The sequence below is a fragment of the Clinocottus analis genome, unplaced genomic scaffold, assembly GCF_023055335.1.
Source record: "Clinocottus analis isolate CAN_PGR_092001 unplaced genomic scaffold, fCliAna1.0.p SCAF_14, whole genome shotgun sequence".
Classification (NCBI taxonomy): Eukaryota; Metazoa; Chordata; class Actinopteri; order Perciformes; family Cottidae; genus Clinocottus; species Clinocottus analis.
In genome coordinates, this window is record NW_027175865.1 from 4,933,510 (window position 1) to 4,959,882 (window position 26,373).

Genomic DNA, 26,373 nt, shown 5'->3' on the forward strand with positions numbered 1-26,373 from the left:
GAGAGATTTCACAACAGTAAGAAACAGAACAAAAACATCCATAACTTGCGTCCCAGGTTAAAAGGTAAAAGGTGGCTTTGTGTGCTCACTCATACCGAGTGATGCACAATAGCACATACACAAACACAGCACACACACACACACAATGGATTGGCAGAGTTTTCTTGTGCCATTGGTAAATCTAAGGAAGTGGGACAACAACAGCCTCACTCTTTCTACTCCGCTGTGAACAGACTTTGTCACCCGGCATTAGTCAGCCTGTGAAGGAAGGGAAAGTTTATCTTAAACACGCCAGAGGTTACAACCTTTGGTATCACAACATGTTTAGGGCTATTGTTCTCTGGCTGAATAGCGATGTCCAAAACTGTGCCAAAGCATGTGGTTTTATAAAAAGAAGAAAACATTGGGGGCGGCTGACAGTGTGTGACTCCATCTCCGTGTGACAGGCAACATCCTGTTTCTTGGTGTGGCTCATGTGGGGAGATAAAGTAAAGGCCAGATGGGATAATCTTATCTGCTCACATGCTGAGACCGTGTAAGGGCATAAAGTGCACTCTCAGCAAACCCAAACTCTTGAAACCTGAAAGCAACACCCTTTGCGCTAAATTCAACAGACCACAAAGCAGCAAAAAAAAAAACAGGGGAAATGAAACAAACAAAACAGCTTTCTTCCTCCCACGTAACGTTTGAAAACCACCTCTTCCTTTAGAGCATAAATCCACACGTGAAACCTGTCAGTGGCTTCCACTTCTCCCATGCATATCCGAGGTGTCGTGCTGCGGCCCGCGCAGTGGAGGGTTAAACAAGCCTGAGGCCTGTGCCCTGCCATCAGGCCCTCAGCCTGTAACTACTCCCGTGGTGGGAGAGAAGATGATGAAGATGATGATGGTCGTGCCATTCACCAAAGCGTGATTACAGAGAACAGACTATTTCAGCAAATAGGGGGAAGATTTAGGTGCCCTGTCCCAGTTTCGATGCTCCAACATGAAGTCTCTGTCATGTGGCTTGAGATACAGATACACACACACACACACACACACACACACACACACACACACACACACACACACACACACAAACGCAATCAAAGTGTGTCTTCTGCTTTGAGAGAGTGAAGGCAGTCCATTAAAGAATTCCATGCATACGAAAGAGGAAATATATGCACTGCATGTAATCGCTGCCTTAATGAAAGCTGTGTGAATCATAACGCCGTACGTATCGTATGACTGCGTTTGATGGAAAATGAGTATGTTTTAAAATCAAAAGGATTCCCCCAAGCACTTCTAAAAGTGTTTTCTCACGTGGCCTGATGCAGTTTTCTGCATGATGACACTGCTATATACTGTATGTACACAGTGTGTGTGTGTGTGTGTGTGTGTATATATATATATATATATATATATATATATATATATATATATATATATATATATATATATATATATATATATATATATAGTCAGTGTTCTGCCCTGCATATGTTAAAGAAGTGTTTAGGTTACCTGTTATGTGTTTTAGTAGGAAGTTAAGCACTGTAAACTGCATTGTGAACCTACAGCTGTTTGTATTTATCAATATAAGATGTTTGTTACGATGTTTGTATTTTCTGTTTGGCTCAGCGTCACAACATCATGACTCACTGAGGCACTGAAGTAGAACTGAGACATTGTTAATGTCATTAGCTGCTTTTTTTCCTGCTGTGACGAGTCAACGTGTGCTTTTTCCTGTTCTCTGCAAGAGGCGTTTATACACTAGAGTAGATGTTGCTTTAATATAACGTGTCATACGGTGAGACTTCTGCCCTCAAATTGGTAAACGCAAGCGCCGCCAGCACCGAGCTTCAGGGCGGACATGTCAGCGGTTCACTGGAGGCCGTAATACACAGTCGGCCCTTTGTGGGAGGCAGCACGAAGATGGGATGGGAGGGGATGGGCGTGAGCGTGAAGAAAACCCCAACGCTCAATGACTTGCAACAGGCCACACTCCAAATACGGCGAGCGAGGCCCAGTGATCACGGTTTCCCCGAGAAACCCACTTGTAATAAACAGTCGGCGTCACGGTGTTTTGAAGGGCAAAGTCCTCGCTGGTCTCAGCAGCCGCATGCGTAGTTACAAACATCTGCCCACTCCCTCTGATGAGACCAAAAATGCCTCTGTGTACTTCCCATGGGAAAGACCGCGCCGGCGTGGAGATGAAACAACATTCCAACCCAAGGAGGATGCTGCAGTAAAAAGACATTTAAAAAAAAAATGGTAGCAGACAATATGTTAATGTCACCTCTCTACCCCGAGGGGCCGTTTCAGGGTCTCTGGAGACGCTGGGACACAAACATGAAAGCACTTAATTGGAGGATATTAAAACAACATTTAGAAACATCACAGGCAAAGTTAGACGAAGGAGTTGCTTTGCTGACACTTTTTAAAAAAAAAGTAAAATCAAATATTGTCATGGACATTTTGATCACATATATATCTCACGATCTGAGGACGATCTGAATCTTTACAGCTGTGTGTGAACCTTCCTGTGATTTAACATCCCAGATGCTGTACACCCACCAGCGAAGAAAAATCATTTTTAAGGGGATTTAAGGATATTCACTTGACAAAATATCAGCAGGAGTTATTGACTCTTTGATATAACACATCCTGCGACGAGGCAGCCTGCAGCCGTACGAAGCCTTTGTATCACTGCTGTGTGCTTTAGTGCACCGCAAGGCTCGCATCCCTCGCCACCTCTTTCTTTCTGTCATTCCACTGCATGCTGTCCGGTACGCACAAGCTAAAAGATGAACTCGGGTGCCGTTGCATCGCTCAGCTGTCGAGCATCTCAGGCAAACCATACGAGTTAGAAGATACACGTTGGATCTCGAAAGCTCGCTCTGACTGGACGTGCCGGGCGGTTGGGGCCAGCGGGTGCATGCTGGGTGTGCCAGCACAGGAAGCAGCACTCATCCTGTGCCACCTTCTGCTCTTGTTGCAGACAGGAAATACCACCGTGACCCGACACTGATAAGGACAAGGAGCTGAGCCCGGGCCGCGTGGTAAACAGCGCCAGACAATAGAGGAACCATATACTCCGTGGTTATGTGTGGGAGAGTGACGAAGAGATGAATAGAGATAGGAAAATAAAAGAGGAAGTTTTTTTTTTTTTGGTGTGAGAGGAAATAGCATGCATGCCAACCCATCAAATACGACAGCTCGGTCAAGGGGGCCGGATGCTCTTCACGTATATTCAGTATATTCAGTATATTCAGTCTTGAGCGTGCAGGGCTGCCGCTGGTGAGCCTTATAATTGTGTTGGGGTGTCGCAGTATGAAGAGCAAAAAGCTGTGTATGAGGAGGAAGTCGGGTCGGATGGCTGTGTCAATACAAACCTCACGTCCAGTGTGACTTAACTCGATCTTTTCCTGAACTGACCCTAACCCTTGCATAAATGTAAGCAGGCATTAATGTACTGGTTGTATGCCATTCATTGTATATTCTTTCTGATGGTCTTATATTGTACATCTTGACAGTTAATGACAATTACATGTAACAATGTCCTGCTTAGACTATGACAGTGCGACATGAAGCAGGTATTCATTGTTTATATATTCTGTGAGATAACATAGTGTTACAGAAAGTGAGAATGTGCTCCAAATGTGTGGAATAATCACTCGCGTTAGCTCTCAGCCAGCATCCTTATTCTCTTGGCCCGACGAAAAGTATGTCAAATATTTTGAGATGCAGCTGAAATGCATAGCTGCGACGCCACAGCCCAAATGGATTTAATTTAACGCCTCATTCCAAGAGCTTTTCCTCGGCCGGCGCAGTCATTTTCCCTCGCCGAATTTGTAAATTTACCGTGACTGTGAACATGCATTTATTTTCAGCCACTCCACTGAAAATGAGGCGCCGCTCAGCTCTTGTGGATGACTTTGATCATGGAGAACCTGCTTGCAATTTCTTCCCTTTAAAACAAACTGTGCATGACATAAAGTGAGATGAAATCTCTGCATGTTCCCTCGGAGCCCGTGCGCCAACACAGCATGCAAATGACAAGAAAATCACATCCCTCCCCTAATATGGAGCCATTGTAGGCTTTGTTCAGTGCATCCACTCTATGGCAGTCCCATATAGTGCAGCTAATGAGGCTCAGAACAAGCTGCTGATGGAATATCATAACATATTCTCCACTGAATACAAGCCGCACATATTTACAGATGACAAGGCGGAATACTGATGTCTGTGTTGAATACATTGCTTTCACCAGATATTTCCATTCGGACAAAGGCATCTACTAATGATGTAATGAAGTTCACTCCTGCTTTTGGAGCCAACCGCCTCTTTTCCTCTGCCAGGTCCGGGTGTGCTCATCCTGCCAGCTTTCTCGCTGCGAGGCATTTCCTTGCAGAGCGCTCCCACCACCTCTCCTGACACCGGCGCGATTTAGATATTTCAGGGAAATCAGATTCAAGTGCTCAGATCTGCTCCGACGCAGCCACGAGAGATTTCACTTATTCATTTCTCTTTATTTCTGTTGCTAGAATCATGAGGTCAGATCCGAGATGTGATGTGTTTTTTTTTCTCGGATGAACAGGACTCTCCCTGGAAATCCAGACTCCCCAACCAAAAGCTCATCCCCTCCAAAAGAGAGAATACATTAAGTAATGGTGTCTTTGTATTTCTGAGAATGTTCCAGAAATTTAAAAAGAACAGAAAGAGAATCAAAACCAAAGAAAGAGCTGCTGAGTTTGACAGAATATATCGATCAGAACCAATCTTACCGTGCCCTCCGTCTTTAGCTTTAAATCCCATCTTTCCTCTTTAGTTCTGCATCTGGTTGCATCAGGAGTACAGCGGAGAGAAAATGAGTGTTTACAACATTGTGAAAACGGTGTTACAACACAATCAGCTGCTTGGTGCACAATACCAACACTGTGAGTGATGTGTTGTCCTTTGTTGACGCGGATAACACAACCAGTCTTTTCTTGGTGGAAGCTGCGCTCTCTCCCCCTCGTCTTTAAAGATCAAAAGTGCTTTAAAGGCTTTCAGATGGCTGAACATGAAATGAGTATTCATGACGTTTTCTTTCTAATGCAAGATTAAGAAATCCATGGTCGGAATTCAAAGCCACCGAGATCTTACATTGAATTTGCAACATTTCTACGTCTCTTTCAGGCCGCGGAGCAGACCAGCCCTCAGCCATAATAGATTAGCGGAGGAAGGTTTCCCTCCCTGCGCTTTCAATGTGCTCCGATTGAATTCTGAGTGGGAGGAGGCAGAGCGGTCCACGGCCATCCATTCAGGACTATATATTCCGGCGTAATGTATTCTACATAAAAGGCCATTTCCTCCACAGCAGCCCATTTTCATGCATGCTGGCCCCGTCCGAAAACCCTGCAGAGGAAATGGACCACGCTGCGTCTATTTCCAGGACAGCCTCCGTGGTCCAGGCTCATTAAAATGCATTACCGTTATGGCTCAACTTACACCTCAAGTTGCTGCCTAAGCTCTTTTGTTTTAAGTGCAGCTGCTCGGTGAGGGGATTTTTTTCTTTTTCTTCCTGTGATGGCGGTAACCTCAGCACATGGAGACATTGTTGGAGGCGCATGAGGTGAAAAGGTTTCCAATCTGATAAGAGCGAGTGTGGATGCGTGTGTGCTGGTCAATCCGGCTTTATCCGACTGACCCAACCACGTCTGCGCCGCCGGCCAGACCACCAGAACAATGATAGCCCTGGCTGTGTGTTGCAAGATTGTTGCATTGTAATCACAGGAAGAAGAAAAACACAGCTGCCACTGCTGGCTGTTGCTGTGCAGAGGGAAGAGTGTGGTCACTTGGAATCTGCCACAGAAGTGCCACTCGCGTTCAAGGCTCTGATTTTTCAAGTGGGGCCTATTGTGTCCGAGACAATTTGTGGTGCGCTGCGAAAGGAAAGCGCGGCGACGAAGCATGTCAAATATGTTTGGAGAATAGTCTGCATGACTTCAAATTATAATTCCTCATTTAGAGCCAGTGGATTACACATGTGATGCTATTTTAAAAAAAAAAAAGAAGTCTTTTCGTAGGTCAAAAGGTCAGGAGCAGCACTTCCACGTAATGTCAATGGATAAATATGAAATGATAAACTCAGATAAAAAAGAAACACAATCCTCACTTTATTAGCTACTTCATAATCCACATCTTGGAGGTGAGTCCAGATGACATTTGGCTCCTAACAGCTGTTGCTGTTTTGTGACATTGGTGTTCACGTCACGGACACAGAATTGGCCTTTTTTGTAATCTTTGTACAACTGCTTCAGTCATTGTTCATGACTGGAGTGCAGCTGCGTGAAAGCCTTTCGAGGAGAGACAGAGCTCTCAGAGCTGGCACTTGACTCTTTAAAAATCACATCTTGTCGGTTTTACACTTGTGCTTTTTGTGTTAACAAGTGTGTTCACAAGAACGAGTTAATTATTGAGCTTTAGAGGTTTTTGTGGTTTTACCTGTTTCCAATCCTTGTGCTAAGCTAAGCTAAGTAGGCTGGCTCTGGCTTCACATTTAACTGACTTGTCTCGAGCTTCGCATCGAACTCTCTAAAGAAAGCGAACCAGCCGATTTCACAACATGTAAATCTATGAAGACACCGACAGGAACGAATTGCTTTCATACCTCAGTTTATGGCCTGTGATAGAAAGATCAGGAAAAACCTGCTCATCCCAGCCTTTGTCTTCCCATCAACAGTGACACATAAAGCTTCCACAGAGCAGCACAGGCACTCACACGGCTCTCATCTCTCATCTAAGGAGGCCTCTGACTCCAGATGTTCTGACTCAAGCAGCTGCCAGCTGTATCCATGCGGGCATACTATACACAGCCGACAGAACCTCCCTCCGCTCTCCTCTCTCCTTCTATCTGTCGCCATCAATTCCTCTTGAAATCGTATAGTTTTCATGGAAAAGCAGTGAAGGAATGCTCTGGCTCTGCGCTACATTATCATGAGCTGGAGCAGAGTCCTTCCCTCGCTCGCTGCCGGCTCCAGGCTGCACGTCTTAATCTTCACCACTGTGTACACTTGTTGCCCAGCGAGCACTATGGCAACGGCGCTGCGTTCCGCTCGCCCTCTGCTATGAGAGAGAGAGAGAGAGAGAGAGAGAGAGAGAGAGAGAGAGAGAGAGAGCAAGAGAGACCAACAGGAGGAAAAGCAATAAAGAGTGAGCATTAAAATGCCAGCTCAGCTCCCAAAGCCCAGCAGAGAAATGGACTCGGAGGGGAAGCCGAAGCACCTCTGCTTGTTGGCCGGTGTTCATGTCGCTGTGACGGCTGCGGCTCTCATCGTTAGCCATTAACCAGCTCGACCAGGGGATCACGTCGGAAAATAGGCACATTAAATCCTGAATTAATGTGAGTAAAAGCAAACCTGATTGGTTCTGGCAACATGGACGGGCGGACGTCCAAACACGTGGCATAAGACGCTCCCACACAGACGTTCTTTTCCCCGTTAGAAGCCGATTCTTTCAGAGGCCCGCAGATGTTTTAGGCTCGGTCGCCACGATGATGGCGCGGACATCGACAGATGAGCGGGGCTTAACCTTCACATCCATGCTGCTCATTCATTATTCATCAGGGCTAGCTACACGGCACGCATGGCAGGCCCTCAAAGACATGCAGATTCTGAGCCCGCTCTGCATTAAATGAATGGAGCCGAGTCCTTGGCAAAGCTCCATTTATTAGAGGTGGGATTTAAAAACGTGTTCCCTCGCAAAGCGCGTGCTGCGCTCTGTTCTTTCAAATTGCAAAGATATGTGAAATTAAAGAGCTTTGCTTCCACTGAATCAAAGACAATTCAAAAGGAGTGCGACTATTAATGGCAGCGTCCAGGAAGCAGAAAGAAGTTCAGTAAAAGAGTTTGTTTTAAGTCCTACTTTGTAACTTTGGCCATCGTCATTTCAGCGATGACGATTTTTTATGACGATTCTGCTTACCCAAGAGTTTGAAGGAAAAGCATCAGACAACAACATGAACACACAAAAAGGTCACCAATTTAACTCGAAAAAGGAGATCAAGGCAACAAAGGAGTCTGTTTGCCTGTCATATATTGCTGGGGTCCAAATTTAGATGCGTTCAATATTTACACATTAACTTTAAATTTACACCTTTCAAAACAAATGTAGACATTAGCTTCAGGGCTCAGAGGCCTGAGTTGAGCCACTCATTGGCTGAAGTCCAACCGAACCCCTCTTCCCCTCCCTGGAGATAAAAACTAGCAGTACTCGTACAGACAACGCTGCCAGCTGCGCTTACAGGGGCCAAGTCCAAAAAATACCTTAAAACATTAAAGTTATTGCCCATGTTCCACTTTTTATGTCGGGTTAGACACTTTAAAGGTTTGCTTTAAAGCCGTGGCCGCATCTTCAGATCCCAGCAGTTCGATCCTCATGGGAAACAAGTTATCACAAGTAAACTCAAACAGGATTTTGATTTTTGCTGCTCAGCAAAGTTGGCAAGGAGTGAAATTAATAAAAAAAAGCCCTGTAGAGGAGAGAATAACCCCTCTCGCATTACAGCTAGTCATGTGATCATTGCTCACATAATAACATCACTGTCCCTTTAATTAATGGTGAACGCATCGTGACTGTGCCAATCCACTCCACTCCAGTTGGGAGCGTTGATTCACATGTTTGACTGAAAAAAACAAACAATCCAGGCAGCTCTGAAGCCAAGATTAGTTTGCCCACTAATCTCTGCTGATGCTCCTGAGGCCTGATGTGTGGTTCACAGACACACACTCATACAGACGCATGCACAGACAAATACTCAAGCCAGAATGACGTCATTCATGCATACATCCACGCAGGCCGACTAAATTCCTCAAACTTAATTGCACAGTGAAATGCAGACACTCAGACGTGGAGAAACGTTGGCACACGTACACATACGGAGCTAAAGACCGGCACATGTGGGAGTACTTAATGGAGTTCTGGCCCCCGCCTGACTTCAGCCTCACCTACGTTGAGTTTCTTTGTAGTTCAGGGGAGGGTTAGTCTGCCGCAGCCATAACATGTGTAATGTACCATAACTCTGGAGAGATTAGAAAACATTCTTCAGGAGTCAGGAGACAGAGTTGAGTGTGTGTGTGTGTGTGTGTGTGAGTATGTGTGTGTGTGTGGGAGAATGGAATAAAGCTTCAGCAGTATCTCAGCTAAGCTGTTTAAAGTGTGTGGGTGCATGTGTGTTTGCGGGCTAAAGGGCCACCGACCCGGAAGAATCAGCACCAATTTCTGTCCTCTGCTTACAGTCGACGCCCCTTTGCAGCGTCTTGAATCCAGAACCGCAGAAGTCAGTCCACGGCGACCTTTCGCAGATTCTAACATATTTATAGTGCGGTATTCACCCCCCACCCCCCTCCCATGCGCTTGTTGCCCTTAACCGAGCCCACCTTCCATTGTTATTCCTCCTGGAGAGGGCATGACATTTGTGGTGTACGCACCATTCTTTGACTACGCTCTCATAACACGCAACCGGACGAGGGCAAAGGGTTATCCAGTTGACAGATGAGCTGAACACCCAGTGACTGGAAAAACAGGAGGAACAATGGCATCCGCAGCATTACAGCACACGAGGAAGCATTAAACATATTATACTATTACAACAAAACCGTGATTACATATCATGTTTATTGTACGCGCCAAACTGCACTGGAAAAAGAGACAATTTAAGGAAGTTCTTAAATCCTATGGAAGCTCTGAGAGGGACGTGATGGGGAAAATAATTCTGGTGATGTATTTTCTAAGTGTGATCTAAATAGTTTTCTCTCCTGAGTTTAAGACTTAAGAAGAGATGAGCGATGGGTTTCTCCAGGATCATATTTCTAAATTCCTTCACTGTTTTTGAACAAAAAGTGTGAAACGCACCTGGAAGAGAACGTGACTGCTCTTAGTCCTTTTCAGAACACGCGGTGGTGGCACACTTCAGCCTCCTGTGGCGGTAATTAGTATTACAACAACAACAACAACAACAACAACAACAAACTCAGCAACCAAAACCTTTTTCCCTCACCTGTTTTCACAGGTGAAAAAAAGTACCTTGGCAGATTTATCTTAGTAAAACTTGTATTTTTTCTTCGCCTGTTCTTAAGAGGAGAAAACATATTAAATCAGACCTGGAAAATGATGTTTTCTCATTTTTTAGAGACTTTTAGTCCAGAGTCCCTTCGCCGCTGTGAGCTGTTTCTTACCGTTTACAGTCCTCATGCTACGCTAAGCTAACAACCGCTGCGATCCATCATCATACTCAGTGCACAGACACTAGAATGTGAGGTATCGATCTCCATTACATCTCAGCAAGAAAGCAAATAAGCGCATTTCCCCCAAAATATCGAGTCAGACACTGTTTTTGATGGTTTCATACGAAACTCTAGAATTACAACGAATAACCAAACTCCCCACAAGGGGTTTCGGAGGCCTGGAGGGCTGGAACACTGCGGCCACACATGTTGCTTCCACGTGTTCCCCTTGCAGTCCGGGTGAGTGGGTCGGCCCCCGGAGCTCGTTGCTGCCAGGACTGTTTATCCACCTGCACAGCGCTGCTGCAGATCACTTCACTTAGCCTGGAGGGGATAGGGAGCCATTAGGACTTCATCCTGCAGCCCTCAGGGTCCGATGGGCTGCACGGGGGAGAGAGGAGGTGAATGATGAATCGTCTTCGACAGATTTTTTTTAACTTCCTACATCTTTGGTTTTTCTCCATTACTCAATCGACATCCTCCCTGCTTCTCTCTTCTCGTCATCTTCTTATTCCCTTTCCCTTCTCTCAGACTACATCTCTGCCCTTGTCCTATTCACTCACATGCACACCAACATATTTAACGCGTAGCATCGCGGCGCACACTAGACTCTCACGTTCATGCATTACAATTGGCAAGTCTCTCTCAAGGGTGAGCATCTCTTCCTTCTTCTCGGGCGAAGTCGTGTTATTCTTAGCATCCGTACAGTTAAAATAGACTACTGTGTTCTGCATGTAACATATGAGCAGCTCCTGCACTCTTCTGTCCCTCACACACAGAGACACAAACACAAAGCTCCACTATTGTTACCATTTCAGCTTCGGTGGCAGAGAGTAAAGGTCACCTCTTGTGTCCGGCCTGCTGGGAAGCTCCTATCCAAATACATTCACTCCCAAAGACACGGCTATTCTAACTCGTATTGTTTACAGAATTGGAATTAGATTTGAGGTTTGGGTTTGTTTCTTGTTCGACTAAGTGCTGCAGCTCTTGTGTTTATGTGTTGGCTCAATATTATGGTCTGCACTGAGCTGGTCTGGCACTCAGATAAAGGCTTCAGTGGCAGATGATACTGGCATCCCTCCTCTTACGAGCGAAAAGCAGACGCAAATCATACAGATCACGCCGATACGGACGCACCACAGCATATGGAACAGCTAACTTTGCTCTGTTAGTAAATACTAATCTTCAAATTGTAGCTCCACTACGTGAGACTGCAGTTATTTGCAGATATTGGCGATGACAAACGACCCGACCCGTATCTGCAGCCCAGTCTCCAGGAATAAATGTTGGCATTGTACGTTTCTGCAAAAATGTAAAACAACGAGTAGTGATTCGAGCGAATGTTCCTGATATGAAATGCGTTTTTGGTCAGAGACGTCGCCGTTCCACGTAGCCCATAGCGCCACCATTTATTTTTCTGGTATTTTACATTTTGAATGCAGTTGCACATGAAAACAAAAAGTTTCAACATTACTATTATAATATAAATCAGATGATAACTGTGATCGTAAGCAAGCCAAGATGAGCGAGGATACGTCAATCTGTCCGAACGTGAGGACAGGTGTGTGCATGTAGCCCTCCATGTGAGGCTGCTCGAGCCAAACCGAGTGGTTACATCAGGGTTAATGACAGGAAGTGGCGCATTAATGTTAACGTTACGAGGCCCCGGCTTTCTTTCACATCCTCAATTAACACTTATTGTTTTGAGCGCATTGAGACCCGAGCCGGGCCCTTTACCCGCTGCTGTGCCACCTGGGGAACAATGGCGTCTGTGCAGCCACCGGGATCTCCTGGGATACAATTGTTCCACTGGTGTCTTTGTGAACTTCAATAGGCTTTGGCGGGGCTCCCAATCGCTGCTGCACGACGATAGCAATTCATCATGGGAATATTGAAAGAGAGCTCCTGACTTACTGACTTCTATTGTAGATGTAGGACAAGACATCCGTGGTTGTTCATTTGTTCTCCTGTCAGCTTGAGGAGCACATCTGGCGAAGACGTTGACACCGCCTTGATTCCTTGCATCTCCACGTTACACACAGTTATAATGTTCATTACACTTGGATATTATTTTTGGCGCGTTGGCTGTTATTTCTTATCAGCCATGATGCCATTGCACTCACAGCAGCTATACTGAGATTGGACAGGTTGTAAGATGATCTCAACCACTTTATTTTGTGGTAAAACAGCGTGAGTGCGCCTGAAATGTCCGTCATTATCCCTCATTTCCCAGGAATCTTGTGGGCACTCACTCACAGGCAAATACCTGGAGGTCTATCTATAAACTGTGATGGATGTTTACAACCAACAATTGGTTCATATTTTACTGCTCGTCTTCATTTTCCCTCGTAAACCAAGCCAAGATCATAGACGTGTTACTTATGCAATATTTCTTCCTGAATCTAATAGACCTACATAGTGTATAAATATGAATCATGCCTTTCCCCACTAATGAGATATCCACATTTAGCTCGGTGTAATGAGGTTTACTGGCCTAATGTTGCATTCACACACTCCTAGATTAAGCGAATAATGAATTCCCCCTCAAAACACACCAAATCCCTCTTGGGCATTATTTAGATTTTGGCTCAGCCGTGCCGCCCCCCTGCACCCCCCTTCCTTTGCTTAATTATGTCTCTCTGAGTGGGTTATAAGCTAATAAGGCAGCACCAGGTGTGTGTGTGGTTGCTGACGATCACAGATTCTTGATTGGATTCAAAATGGCTCGGACTGCACCTGGAAGCTCAGGGTCGGGAAAGGCTCCCAGAACCAATCTACCCAATTTCACCCCGTCCCCGGTTTGAACTGGTCTGGAATGAAATCAATTGTGTTGTGAAACCTGAAACCCTGTCGCCCCGTGCAGGTCGTTTGCTGTGAGCAAATAGATATTCCTTCTGAGCCAAAGGAACGGTTTCAACTCAATTACCGGTGTTTGTTTTGTGCAACGCGGGTCACGTTTATTACATCGGGAGATTTTTTTAGAGAGTTCCGGGGTTTCAGTTTGGTCATAACAAAATGAATTCATTTCTAAAAACACTAAACTTTTAAAGACATTTTTTTTAGGTCATTTATATAATCTGCACCTTTAAATGGACTTCATGGGTTTCTTTATAATTCTCAGTTGTCACAGGATTTGCCAGCTGCTCCTTTTAAAGAGCATGTTTATCCTATATAAATACACATCAAGCAGACAATTTGTACTGCGTAGGACAGATATATCTGAATGCACGGCCAGGCTTTTCCTTCCTAATCTTCCTATATATATATTCAGCAGATGGCAAGCGCTCGATGGGGAAGTCTGGTTGTGTAGCGACAGTTGTGTTGCATGGTACCCAGTGGAGATGCCCTTGATCTGTATCCAGTGGTGGTAGTGTGTGTGTGTGTGTGTGTACATGTGTGTGTGGCGGGGTTCTCGCTCCTCTGTGAAATAAACACACCAGATAACATCTGTGTTGGTATGCTGCACCCTTGTGGTGCTCAGCTGCTACATCTCTATAAGCCCAGATAAGGCGGCTGCCTGGCTCCAAGGGAGTGAGATTGAATCTGTGGCATTTCACTTGATAAAGGATCCCGTTGCATTTCCACAGATTTAGCAGCCTCCAGTGAGTGTTGCAGGAAACCATGGAACCACAGAGAAGTCTCTCAGAGCAGCAAAATGTTTTAAATTGCTCCAAATGTGCCACGCCGACGCTTATCTCTGTCAAGCACTGAGGTACTTCCGTGTATTCTCCGCTCAGCAGATGGGAAAAAAATAATAATAAAGGGGAAGCTGTGTGTCCTGACAGCCTGATCATGCACGTTCGAGTGCACGCACACACACACACACACACACACACACACACACACGCATGTCTCAGTCCAACCCGACCAGTCGATTGTTCTCCATTAAGATGTCCTTTGTCTCGGCGTGCCGGCCTTGTTGCTTTGATCTCGCAGAGACGTCTCACGCAGTGGAAACTTGGCTACTGTGAAGCCTCCGTATTGACAGTACAGGCGTCCCTAGGAGGTGACAAGGACAGCAATTGATTGGGCCTAAATGAGAGTGAAGAGGAAGATTCATTGCCATCGATCGACTTCTTTCCTCCAGCAGGCTCCTCCATCTTTGATTATGACCACTTTACGCCTGATCAAGTGTGTGCGAGCTGCGAAGAGGGAAATCCCATCGAGAGGTGTTAGCTCCATTTGCCAAGGCTGTAATTATGAGAGGATGTGAGGGCCCAAGGTCAACGTGCAGCAGGTGCCATCAGGCTGGGTGATAATAGTAGGGTTTCCTCCTGCTTCCCTCTTCAATTTAGTCATATAGATAATAGGCAATGGGTTGGATGGCGTGTTCTGTGTGTGTGTGTGTGTGTGTGTGTGTGTGTGTGTGTGTAGTCCTCGGAGGAAGCTCGGTGCATAATAAATGCTCCCGTAATAGCGGCTAGAGGACAGGAAAACAGCTCGTTTGCGATGCAGATTAAAAGATAACAGCGCTACTTGGTGCTTTTTTTTCCACATTTTTTTTTTATTGAAAGCTTCATCAGAGAGAGAGAAAAAAAAAAGAAAAGAAAAAAAAACAACCAACAACTCATAAAACCCAAGTCAAATCCTAACATCCACAGATGTACAGATAGTTTCTCAAAGATCACACACACTGAGCAGCGTGTGCGAGGCGTGACCATGTCCTCCTCGGCGCTGAAACAAAGAGAAGTGAAGAAACCAACAGGAACCACAAAAAGAGAAAACTAACAAATAAACAAATCAAAAACCGCTCTGCTGTCCCAATAAATAGTTCCTCTTTTGATCTGATATATTAATCCCGTGGCTAACGCACTGCTCTCAACAATTTGGTCGTCCGTTTCCTAGTGATTGTTGGGTTTTTCTCCGCGAGCTGTTTGGTCTCCACGAGGGCGGCGCTGGCCGGCTGTGCTTCTGGGGTTGTGTGGCCAATCGATATCCCTCATCAAAGGTGGAGCGAAGCATCAATTAAAAAGCACAGGGCCTCGCTCATGTGGGGGGCAGTTTGAGCAATGCTCTCACTGCATTACATGTGTGTGTGTGTGTGTGTGTGTGTGTGTGATGAGTAATCAAGCCACGGTTCTCCTTTACCCTCAGCGGGAGACTGTGAGAGTAACTCTGAACTACTGTTTTTCCTAAAACACAAGAACCACAAGGAGCCTCGCGACAACCGAGTATGACATGCAAGACATCTGACGAGTTCACTGCTGCGACTGAAGCCACACCACATACATGTAGTGTGAAGCCACACTACATACATGACTTCAAGGGATGGTGAGAAGCAATGAGTCGAGGACTGACTTTCTCTTTTAAACGCAGTGGAGGAAGCGCCTCGCCTTGAAAAGCAGACACCAGAGAAGATGGAGGTAAAGTCTCCAGATCTGTGTTCATCGGGTCGTACAGAAGAGGATTTAGCTCGTAGAGACCGTGTGAGCTATCCACAGAGGACTGACGGGGAAAATAATGTTGCGTTTCCTGTATCACACAGAAGTTGAGAAGCAAAACTGAGAATTTGAGTATTCTTCCTAGAGTGTGGAAGCACTGGGAGACAAGTGAGGGAAAACTTATTCAGATTACCCAAGTCTGATGGAGCTTCTTTTCTCTTCTGTGTTTCTGACTTTAGAAAAGGTGAACGGGATCATTTTTATGAGTTTCATCCGTCAAGACCGGAGGAACAAAAGGAGAAGTTTTGGCAGGTACACGTATTGTTTTTCTTAGGATCATTTCCCAAATTGTTTCCTGTTGTAATACTCATTTAGGCCACAGGAGGTTTTTCTCCATGTGCTTTATAAAGTGTGTTTGCAGAGCTGCAATTCAGCCTCAGACACACCCCGTCCTAAACCTTTTTAATGTGAACAAATAAGTAACTCTGAGGAAAGATCATCCACCTGTTCTCAAGTCACACGCACAGAAAACGGTTTCGGTCGGACTTCAGCAGGTTATTTTTCTCTCACTTGCCTCTCTGAGCATCAGATGAGTGAGTTTACTGCATTGTGGTGCTTTCGATATTATCAGATCACCTAAACATTCAACATATGATTGCATAAACTTTGTTTTGTCATTTTGGCACAACGAGAGCAAACAATATCACCGCGACACTGACAACAAGGACTTTCCACCTCCAACCTGCTGTCCTTAGGAATAGAAGACTACGAGTGTGATGGCGGTGTACTCCCTCGAGAGCATTCCCGCCTAATCATCCGTGAGTCACGAGTAAGGATGTATCGATTAGTGGAACGGGTCAAAATCAGCACGAGGGGACACGATGTCATGCTGCAGATCGCTGCTTGCGTGTTGCCAGTTTGGTAGGTGAGCAGGTGAGATCCTAAGACGAGAGAGACAGAGCACCAGATCGCAGTCTGAGAAGGACGCGGACGTGAGATAGGAAGGCAATGCAACTCATGCCAACGGCGGGAGGGAAAGTGGCACCAAAGACGAAGGATGGAGGAGGTGGAAAACGATGACGGCCTGTGAAGAAAAAAAGGGGAAAAAAGAGTCGGGCTTGGTGCGATGGAGGAGGGAGGGAAGACTGAGCGATGCTAATTAGCGATGGGCAGAGCTCCTGGAGTCCTGGACGGGGGACACGCTGCTGCACGAAGACAGAAAACTCCAGGCTATATGACCACTTCTGCCCGGCAACAGCAGCTAATGATGCTCCAATCTTTCTTTCTTTCCACACACACGCACACACACGCACACACACTCTTCCTCTCTTGGTATAGCTGACTCCTGGTTTGTGCTGACACATGGGCAGACTGGGAGCAGAGTGTTTCTGCTACAGCCTCCTTAAAATTGCAGGCATGCCTTCTGTACTCCTCCACGAAGGTATTGGTATTCCAGAAAAGTACATTATGCCATTGTGCTATTAAGAAAAAGCCATTTCTGTTTGTTCGGTCGGGTAATCTTTCAGATCTCTGTGAAATATTGGCGCCGTACATAAAAAGCAAACACCTGCCTTAACATCTTTTTCTTTCTTGAATCTCCATTAGCAAAATGGAGCTGATATTTTTTTGTTGTGCATTTTCTTTTTCTCCCTCCATAATCTCTTAGCTATTTGTAATCCCATTTTCCCATAATGCCATTACTATTGAATCTCAGGACATTTGTGGGACGCTCTGCTCTCCGATGTGCAACTCCTGCGTCACGAGTCCTATTAAGCTTCAAAAATGTCTCCTATTCTCTATAAAACAGCAGCCGTAAAAGTCTGGAGAACTCTGTTATAGCTTTGTATATGCCACTGTATTCGCTAAAAGTTGAACAGTTGAGTAGGAGAACTCTTCATGCATACTGACACACACACACACACACACACACACACACACACACACACACACACACACACACACACACACTAGCTTAAAACTGGTTAAGTTACTTAGAACGACTCAGAAATGGAATACAGAGAGTTCACGCCACAATGAAGAACACATGAGCTTTAAAGGAGGAGCGTTAAACCCAAACTACTACACTTGTGAGGCGTTTAAGACCCTAATGTGGCGGAGACTTGTTCACGGGGACGTGACAGCCAGCCACGGCCTCGAGGCGAGTGCGAGCAGATGTTGAGTGGCAGAAAGTAAACGGGCAGGTGTCGATTTGATTGGACAATAAACAGCTGAACGGTCGTAGAGAGACACTTTGAATGACACATTTGGCTTTTGACCTCCGTAAATAAGCAGGTATTAACACCGACTGAGGGGGGAAGGAGAGCGAGGGTATGGCTTTAACAGTGTGTGCCTGTTTCTTTTGTGTGTCTCGAAGCGGGCGGGTGGGTCTGTTCAGAGCGAGTTGACGGTGGAGTGTTAAACAGTGGCCGGCTCTTCACAGAGATCAGTGGACACGAGGAAGGCACGAGCCGGGGACCGCTTCCTCTTTAGCACCACACCGGAGCTTCCGTGTTGTGCAGCACATCGACAGCACAACTGAAACTAGCTCTTCCACGTGATTTGATGTTTTCTTTTCTTCTCTTTAATTCATCACACGGATGATTTGGAATTATTCGGAAGCTTCGTTAAAAGGCACTCGATGTACAATTTGATTGTTGGTTACAAATATATCGCCTCGCGTGGTGACGCGGCTGTGGCCCGCGATGTGCGCCACGAAGCTGTCGCGGCCCTGAAACGCAGCGCTGGAGCGGCGATCTGAATGAGAGCTCGAGTGCAAATGTCGCCAAACAAAAAGCCCCCTCTCCATCTGAAAGAAAGGGGTCTTTCGAGGGACACTGGAGTGGATCCTATTGCCCCGGAGGGAGACAAATTGGGCCCGTCAAGCCTCATTGCGAGAGTGACTGAAATTGGTTTGTGGTTCTGCTTCTGCACCATCCAATAAAGAGAAGAAACCTCAGAGAGAGAGAGAGCGAGGAGGGATGAGGGAAAATGAGAGCAAAAGGAGCCTGGCTCGGCCGTGGCACATTAATGGTGCCAGTGAAGCAGGGAAGGAGAACGGGGGTCTCTTTAGCGCTGCAGCCCCACAGCGGGTCAGCATGGGCCAGCAGAGCAGACGCACCGCTCTCCCGACACACAAAGGCCGCTCTAATGGGGGCAGAAATGGCCGCAGTCCCACAGGCAATGTCTTCAGGGGGATCATCCTCAGAGGGGAAATCATTGAAAAACCTCACACAGCTCTGGGACGGCAAGGCCGGATAAGATGTGACGGGAGTTGTTTGTGCAACAAATTGGGACAAGCAGGGGAGTAACTGACACTCGGCGGCGGTGGCCGAGGAAGGAGCTGCCATCAGCGTCTTGTTATGGCTGGTGAGCAGCCATGTTACCGACCTCCCCCTGCCAATGAGCAGTCCTTTTAGACTCACTGCTTCCACGGCTTGTTAGTGCCACAGAGGGATGGTTGTCTCACAACGCACACGGGTCTTGCTTCTGTTCAGATGCATTGTTCAAGGAGTTTCTTTACAGTAACTTCCTGGATTACAGTTAATTACTGTGCCTGGCCAAGAGGTAGCCCCCTGTAAAGCCACCAGGTGTCGCTTTTACACTTTGTTTCTTGTTCGGATCGAGAAAACACGATAAAATGTTGTAAATATTGAGCTTTAGAGGTGCTGGTAGGTGGATTTTGTCCCCTTTGGGCAGAGCCAGGTTAGCTGTTTCCAGCCCTTGTGCTAAGCTAAGCTAACCAGCTGCTGGCGGTAGCTTCATATTTACCGTGCAGACGAGAGAGTGAAATTGTACTTCTCATCTAACTCTCGGGGAAGAAAGTGGATGAAGCATGAAAAATGTCAAATGATTCAATTACTTCTTCACAATATATATATATATGCTCTGTAAATATCATCTAGTGCCATCAAAGTTAATGCAATCATTGCTAAATACTCACAAACAACTTACTTGATGTCCAATATGCAGCAAACACCACTTGTATTCTGGGCGGGGAAATACTCAAAAGCATGACCTGTGTTTGGTGATACATGACAGAGATTATCAAGCAGGTCAACACTCACGCCCAGTATGCAGAGGAATGGTGGAGTTAGCGACGGTTGAATAAACGACATAAAGAGACTGAGGAAGAAAACCACTAAGGGGACGAAGCTGGAAGCAATGTGTCGACAACCACGGAGCTTTCCACAATCTGTTTCCTAAAGTTTTTCCCTGCAGGATCTGTTAGAGAGAGAGAGAAAGAGAGAGAGAGACATAGAGAGAGGTGGAATGCACCGACGGTGTGTGAAAGCATCGTTAAAGTAACGTGACATGAAGAAAAAGACAAGACCAGAAGATGAAGAGAGAAGACTGTTGGTGGGACCGCCACTGGTTGCATCACACTTTAAATACTGTTCGATGTGTGTGTTTGTACAGTGAGTGTGTGTGTTTTGACATGTGTATGTGTGTGTGCGTGTGTGTTTCTGTGTCTGTGTGTGTGTGTGTGTGTGTGTGTGACAACCGTGGACAACTAGCTTAAACCGAGTGAAGAAGAAGATGTTGAGAAGGATAGTAAGGACTGGTCCGGCCATCGAGGTCAAATAAAAAACAACGACAACAGCAACATCAACAACAACAATATCAACATTAACATCATCAACAACATCAACATCAACAACAACAAAATCAAACTGAAAAAATGAAAAAAGAAAAGAAAGGAAAACAAAATAAAACAAAACTCTGGTTCAGAGTGTCTCTTCATCTTTGGTATAAAAATGGCCATCCATGGGCTGCATTTGATCCACAACTAGGAAAGACTACAGAAATTGTCAACAATTTCCTCTATTGCTTTTGCACTGATTGGTTTAAACCGTAAGCTCCTACTGAATCTACTGTTTTATTTCACTGCCAGAAATTTTAGTTTTTTTAATAGTTTTTTATTTTATAGTTTTTTTATTCATTTTCCCCCTCCTTTTTGCAGTGTGACAAGCAAAGCGGGCTAAAAACATCTTTAAGCTCATAAAAAAGGTAAAATGTGGCAGATAAAAAGCACTAATGTCATTGACAGCAACTTTGCCATGTAAAATAATAATAATAATGATAATAAAAAACAAATTCAGCATTTGCAACAGACTGCATCCACAATGCAGCATGTTTTCTTATGTTTTCATTTTTTCCTCATTGTGAAAAATCTCTTCAAAGCTTCTTCCCTCCCTCCCCCCCACAAGTCTTTTTCCCCAACAGACATTTTGTTTTCTTCTGACACTTAGTTACCTCTGACATAATAATTATCAAAGTTTTCTTCTAATGAAGAAAAGAAAAAAAAGCTCTTCTCTATTAAATCTGTACAGCTTATGTGATAGATTCTTTTTTCCTCTTTAGAGCTCCTCCAGTGTCTTGTACCCTCCAAGTGGTCCAAGAGACTGATTTTGTTTGCTTATTTTTATTTTTTTTTCCAACCAGACGTCAGACTTAAACTCTGTAAAAAGTTTCTGCCGCCCTTCAAATTAAGGCCATGAAGATTCAAGAAAAAAAACAAAAAACACTTTGTTTTTGAATATATCTAGAAAAGTAAAATGTAACACTAGAACATAAAAAAGAGTGAAAAGAAATTGTAGCTTAATATCTGAGGAAGACAATCTCTGTGTGTATCTCAAACTTGACTCCCGTTTTCTAATTACAAAATAAACTTCATCGCCTACCTGCGCATTCAACCTTTTTTTTTTTTTTAATTTCTTCATTTTTTTTCTTTCTTTTTTTAATTTTTTTTTTATTGGTTGAGAATTTTCTTTGAGAAACTTTTCAAGCTTCAGCCCAGCCCTTCTGGCAGGTTCCCAGACTAAACAATTTCACTTTTTTTTTTTGCACTGTGCCCAGCAATTTCCCCATCCCCGTCCCCTTCCTCAGCACTCTTTGCCTCCTTCTTTCCTTTTTTTTTCCTCTTTTTTTTTTTCGTAGGCCAGGTAGGAAATGAAAAAAGTGTCTCTTTTTTGGTGCCTGGGCAATCTGGAAGCAATCTCTTTCTTTCCTCTTTTCCCCACATACACAGTGCAGCCTCCTTCTGTCTCAAGGCAACGCTGTCACAGGAACATTCGCTCAGGCCGTTATCTGATGAAAGAGGAGAAAACAGAGCGACAGAGAAAGGGGAGGAGGGAGGGGAGGCGGGGGGAGGGGGGTGTGGCGTTGTAATCAAAGACCAATATTACAAACACAGAAAGGCAACAGAGCTGACAGCTGACAGCCCCGTCAGCAGGCTGAGGCAAAAAGAAGCACGTTAAACGGCTCAGATTGTGTCACAAAAGCAAAAAGTGCTGCCAAAATGACGAGCAAATGACAACAGCAGCCAGGAATAATTTGAGTCATTTACAGTGGCACCACTCTCTATTGATTTAGATCAGTGTTTTGTAGAGCTTGGCTTCACTAAAACTATCAGTCAAAGAGAAATAACTCGCAATTTGATTGCTTTTGTGACCCAAAAAATAAATACAAAAAAATCTCCCAAAAATCTTTTTTATGATTACCAAATAATTCCCAGACAGGAAACCTGTCCATACCAGTTTGATTTACTGAGACGTGTTGGTGGCAGAAGTTATGTCTACAAAAAGGTAATGACACACAAATATTGTTCACAATACATATTGCCATAACGCCCATACTTGACACTTGATAAATAATCACTGAAAGAATTATTCATAATAAATAATAGCGCCTTATGGTCATACGCCTCCGCCAACCACGTTATGGGTGACATTTATGACATTTATGCCCGTCTAAAAGGTCATCACTTCATCATTTTATCCTTCACATTTATGTGAAATTGTCATAATCAGCATATCATTTTTGTTGAGGTATATGTGTTCTTGCGAGGTCCCAGAGACCTTTGACCACCAACATCTAACCGGTTCATCTTGAATGTTTGTGCCAAACTTGGAGAAATTCCCTGCAGGCGTTCCTGAGATATTACGCTCACAAGAACGGACCAGACACACGGACAAGCTGAACACACAGTGCCTAACAACTACCCTGAGAGGAGAGAAGGCCATGTTCAAATGGTTGACAGCAACTGTCCTGCTCCATCGTTTGACTCACTTGGACTGGTATGAGTAAGCAGGAACATGGTCGCCAGCGCCGTCCACCTGGATCTGTTGCTGCTGGCCAGCCACCTCCTGTGACGAGGGAGCCACTGTCTGGGGGGAGGCGTCCGTCACCACTCCCTGAGGACGCGGCACGGAGGGAAAATGTGTCAGCTCTGCGCTTTAACAAGCATCTCGCTGCAAAGCTCGGACACTTCCTGCTGGAAAAGGACGTGACTGGATCCACATCTGCTGCTATACTCTGCGCATGCATGTGCACTAATGCATGTCCTTCTGTCCTGGAACTGTGAAAGGAGCGTTTTCTTACTTGAATCAAAACAGTCAAGCCTTCTCCGACAAACTTGTACATTTGGGCTTTAAAAATAATATTGTATAATATAATAAACGGAAAACAGTTTTGACATGACATAAAAGTTAGACCGAATAAACTGTTGGATTATTAACTTCTCAGACTGACAGCTCCATCACTCTGAAGTCAGACTGTAGATAAGCAATTCTCATGGATGCCAATATGCCGGCTGTCAGAAAAGCATACAAAACTATGGCAGAGACGTCTTCCATTCATTCCTCGTAAAGGTGCAGCCGTGCAAAAGAGCTGTTTAAATTTTAACACAGCACTCAAGTGTGCTACAGCAATTAAACCTATTTATATTAAATATAGATATTGGGAGAAATGTGGTTAAATACAATACCCAACAAAGAACAGAAGAAGCATCATGCTCCTGTGATTTGACACCTTAGATATATATAGATAATTACTTTATTGTACAGTGGTATAGGGGTGGAATATGGGCAAATAACAAAACAGATCGCGCTAAATTGCTTGCAGACTCTTACATTAAGGGCCAAAAAAAGATGGCCCTGTGCGCTGAATTCATAACCACAACCTCTTTGCCTTTTTTTTGTATGTGTCCAGCATTATCGATAGCCCCCCACCATTGAGTCAACTCAATCACCTTTAACAAGCTCTCAAGGATACCGCGTCCCGCCCATACATCAGCCCTGCAGACACTGGCTGATGCAGTGATGTACACCTCGCCGCTGACGCTGGCATTGAGAGGACGGCGGCGGGGATGAAATAGGTTTGAGGCGCCACGGGCTACGCTGCAACTACATCTCTCTACTCCGTCCCACTCCTTCACGAGGAACTTTCAGAAGAGGGGGGAGCTTGGGAGGGGAAGGTGGGGGGAGGTGATATGAGAAAGGAAGAAGGGAGGGACTAATGGGTCTGTCAGGGGAAACTGTCATTGTCCGTGGTTGGTGGGTTAACCAGAGCGCAGTGGCTGACGGATGTGCGCGTGTGTTCCAGCTACCCACCAGCCCGGACCGGCTGTGGAGATGGGGCGAGAGAGAGAGAGAGAGAGAGAGAGAGAGAGAGAGAGAGAGAGAGAGAGAGAGAGAGAGAGAGAGAGAGAGTGGGGTGGGGGGGCAGCACCGCCGGCACTGTGTCTCACTTCAGCTCCTGTCATCTGATACACGACTGATAGTCCATCTGAATACGGCCGCACTGTCAGCCGCCAGACAGCCGTCCCCGCTCTCCATCGCCGGCCCGCCTGCTTGCCACGCTCATCATTTCTCAGGCTGGGCCGCTCCGACAAAACCCGCCAGCAGCACAGACAGCCGCCGAGGAAGTGACAAAGTCTGTGCCGCACTTCAAATGTCTTTCCCAAATACTATAAAACTTCTGACTCATCTTGCTTCGCTTTCAGTTTTTCACCCCGGCTATTCGCTGGTGGTGCGAGGCCATTTGTTCAGAGGGAGCGCGGGCAATTTACGGCAAAATGTAATCTGTCTATTTAATGACTGTTTTGTTCTGTTGACGTGGTGAGCGGCTTTTGTAATTTTGAAAAGTGAGTGCTGGTGGGTGTAAGTGAGTGGGCTGTCCGGTGTAATGATGTGTCCCCTTGTGGGTAAACCTGATGGTTAGTATGCGTGTGCGGGTCTTACTTCGACAGGGACGGCTGTTGGAGGCACAGGAGTGTACTGGGGAATGTAGGTCCCTTGCATAGGCGCCGCGGCAGCTGCAGCAGTCATGTACTGAAACACAAGCACAAGACAAATGCATATCAAAAACCCCTGCACACCCACATCACAAAACAAAGATATTACCCATTTATGACATTGTATTATCCAAAATGGGACAAGAAAGGTGTTTCTGATATCTAACGCGGGCATTACAATCCCTTTAAAACTTAAAGTCTGATTTACTGCTATTGCTTCCCCGAAATCACTGTGAATACGAGCTTGCTGTGCTCTCAGCATCCTTTGGAGGGCGCTAAAAGAATGTGTGCACTCTCAGCAGAGCAGAGCAGAAAGAGAGTATGTGAGGTAGGCGGAGGAGGAAGAGATGTCCAGCTGTTCCACCAAAGATTTCCCAGGCAGGCAAATGTTGCAGACCACAGCTGAGTACAAGATAAAACAATGGAGAAAAAAAGAAAGCTGAAGGGAATGAAGGGGAAGTGAGAGAGAGAGAAGCGAAAGAGAAAGCAGGAGGTCTGTTGCCTGTGGCCTATATTCCTTTAGACATGCCTGCCCCGGCGTTTAACTGGCCGCTGGCTCACTCCATGATGGCCATTTTACAGACGTGACACACGTTCGGTTACATGACAGCCACGGGGCTTTCACATGAAGTATGAATGAGGACACGGCACTTTGTGTGAGGCTTTTTTCCTGGGACTTGCTGTGAATGCATGTTGTGTGTGTGTGTGTGTGTGTGTGTGTGTGTGTGTTTGTGTGTGGTGACCGGGCACGACAGTGACTTGCAAGTGTGTGTGTGTGCTTTATTTTTAATTAGCGCATGCCTTTGCATTGAAGATGACTTATCACTATTTGTCTGTCCAACTGTGCATGTGGAGGTAAGTTGTGCAGCTGGGTGTTGAGAACATACATGCATGTGTGTGTGTGTGTGTGTGTGTGTGTGAGAGAGAAAGAGACGACAAAGACAAAGAGGCTTGGAACGATAATGCGGCAGTACAGTGCCAACGGATGTGATCCCAGATAAAAGCCACCAGGCTGCCTCTCCTCCTCTCAACGTCTTCCTGCTGCTTTTCCGGTCCAAAAAAAGAAAAGAAAAGAAAAAGGAAGTACAATCCCTTTTTTTTCTTATTTTTTCCTTCTCCTCTCAGTCCCTCTGCCAGTGGTAAAAAGCGTGGCGGCAGTATGCAGCGGGAGGCGGTAATGGAAGGGGGCTGTGCCGTGGCTGCGGAGCCTTTCTTGGCCGCGGGCCCGGCGGTGCTGGTGAAGTGTCATTACCGGCAGCGTTGCTAATGGATCGGGTACGGCTCCACCGCTCACCCCTAATGAGAGCAGCTAAAGGCCATGGACATGGGTGATTAACTCCCCCACCGGAGCCGCACATGGCCAGGAGGAGGCCCCGGGATGGATGTGAGTGTGCGTTCGCATGTGAGCGCGGCTTTTTGGGATAACGCGCGCGTGCAAAGTTAAGGTTATCACACCTGCAGGCCTGTCACACTCAGGACGGGGTTGAGGCGGCACATCCAGACTTCCTGACACATTACCACATTACCTCTCCGTGTCGTCCCTTCTTCCCTCTCACCTCTCTGTCACTCGCTCTCTTCCCCACCTCCCTCTCTCGCACGCTCTCCCGCTCTCTCTCCACCTGCTATTGTGTAAAAGGGCCTATCAGGTTGTTGAAGTGACCTTCTCCCCAGTG

General features: G+C 45.7%; 2 protein-coding genes across 6 annotated transcripts in view; both read right to left on the reverse strand.

The window, feature by feature from the left end:
• Window positions 1-20,806, reverse strand: part of LOC137784531 (TGF-beta receptor type-2-like) — a 41,953-nt gene extending 21,147 nt beyond the window's left edge. The window contains exon 1 of one of the 2 annotated variants that reach the window (XM_068575288.1): window positions 19,579-20,806. In XM_068575288.1, coding sequence (XP_068431389.1) covers window positions 19,579-19,660 — 82 coding nt within the window. In that variant the 5' untranslated portion in view covers window positions 19,661-20,806. Of the gene's footprint in view, window positions 1-4,765; window positions 4,866-19,578 lie in introns of those variants that run through there. The other variant, XM_068575289.1, reaches the window with a different exon arrangement.
• Window positions 20,807-21,589: 783 nt separating this feature from the next.
• rbms3 (RNA binding motif, single stranded interacting protein) overlaps window positions 21,590-26,373 on the reverse strand; it is a 247,507-nt gene continuing 242,723 nt past the window's right edge. For all 4 annotated transcript variants that reach the window (XM_068575458.1, XM_068575461.1, XM_068575460.1 and 1 more), the window contains 3 exons: window positions 24,648-24,737; window positions 22,696-22,820; window positions 21,590-21,714 (listed from right to left, as the gene is read on the reverse strand). In XM_068575458.1, the coding sequence (XP_068431559.1) occupies window positions 21,711-21,714; window positions 22,696-22,820; window positions 24,648-24,737 (219 nt within the window). In that variant the 3' untranslated portion in view covers window positions 21,590-21,710. The remainder of the gene's footprint in view (window positions 21,715-22,695; window positions 22,821-24,647; window positions 24,738-26,373) is intronic.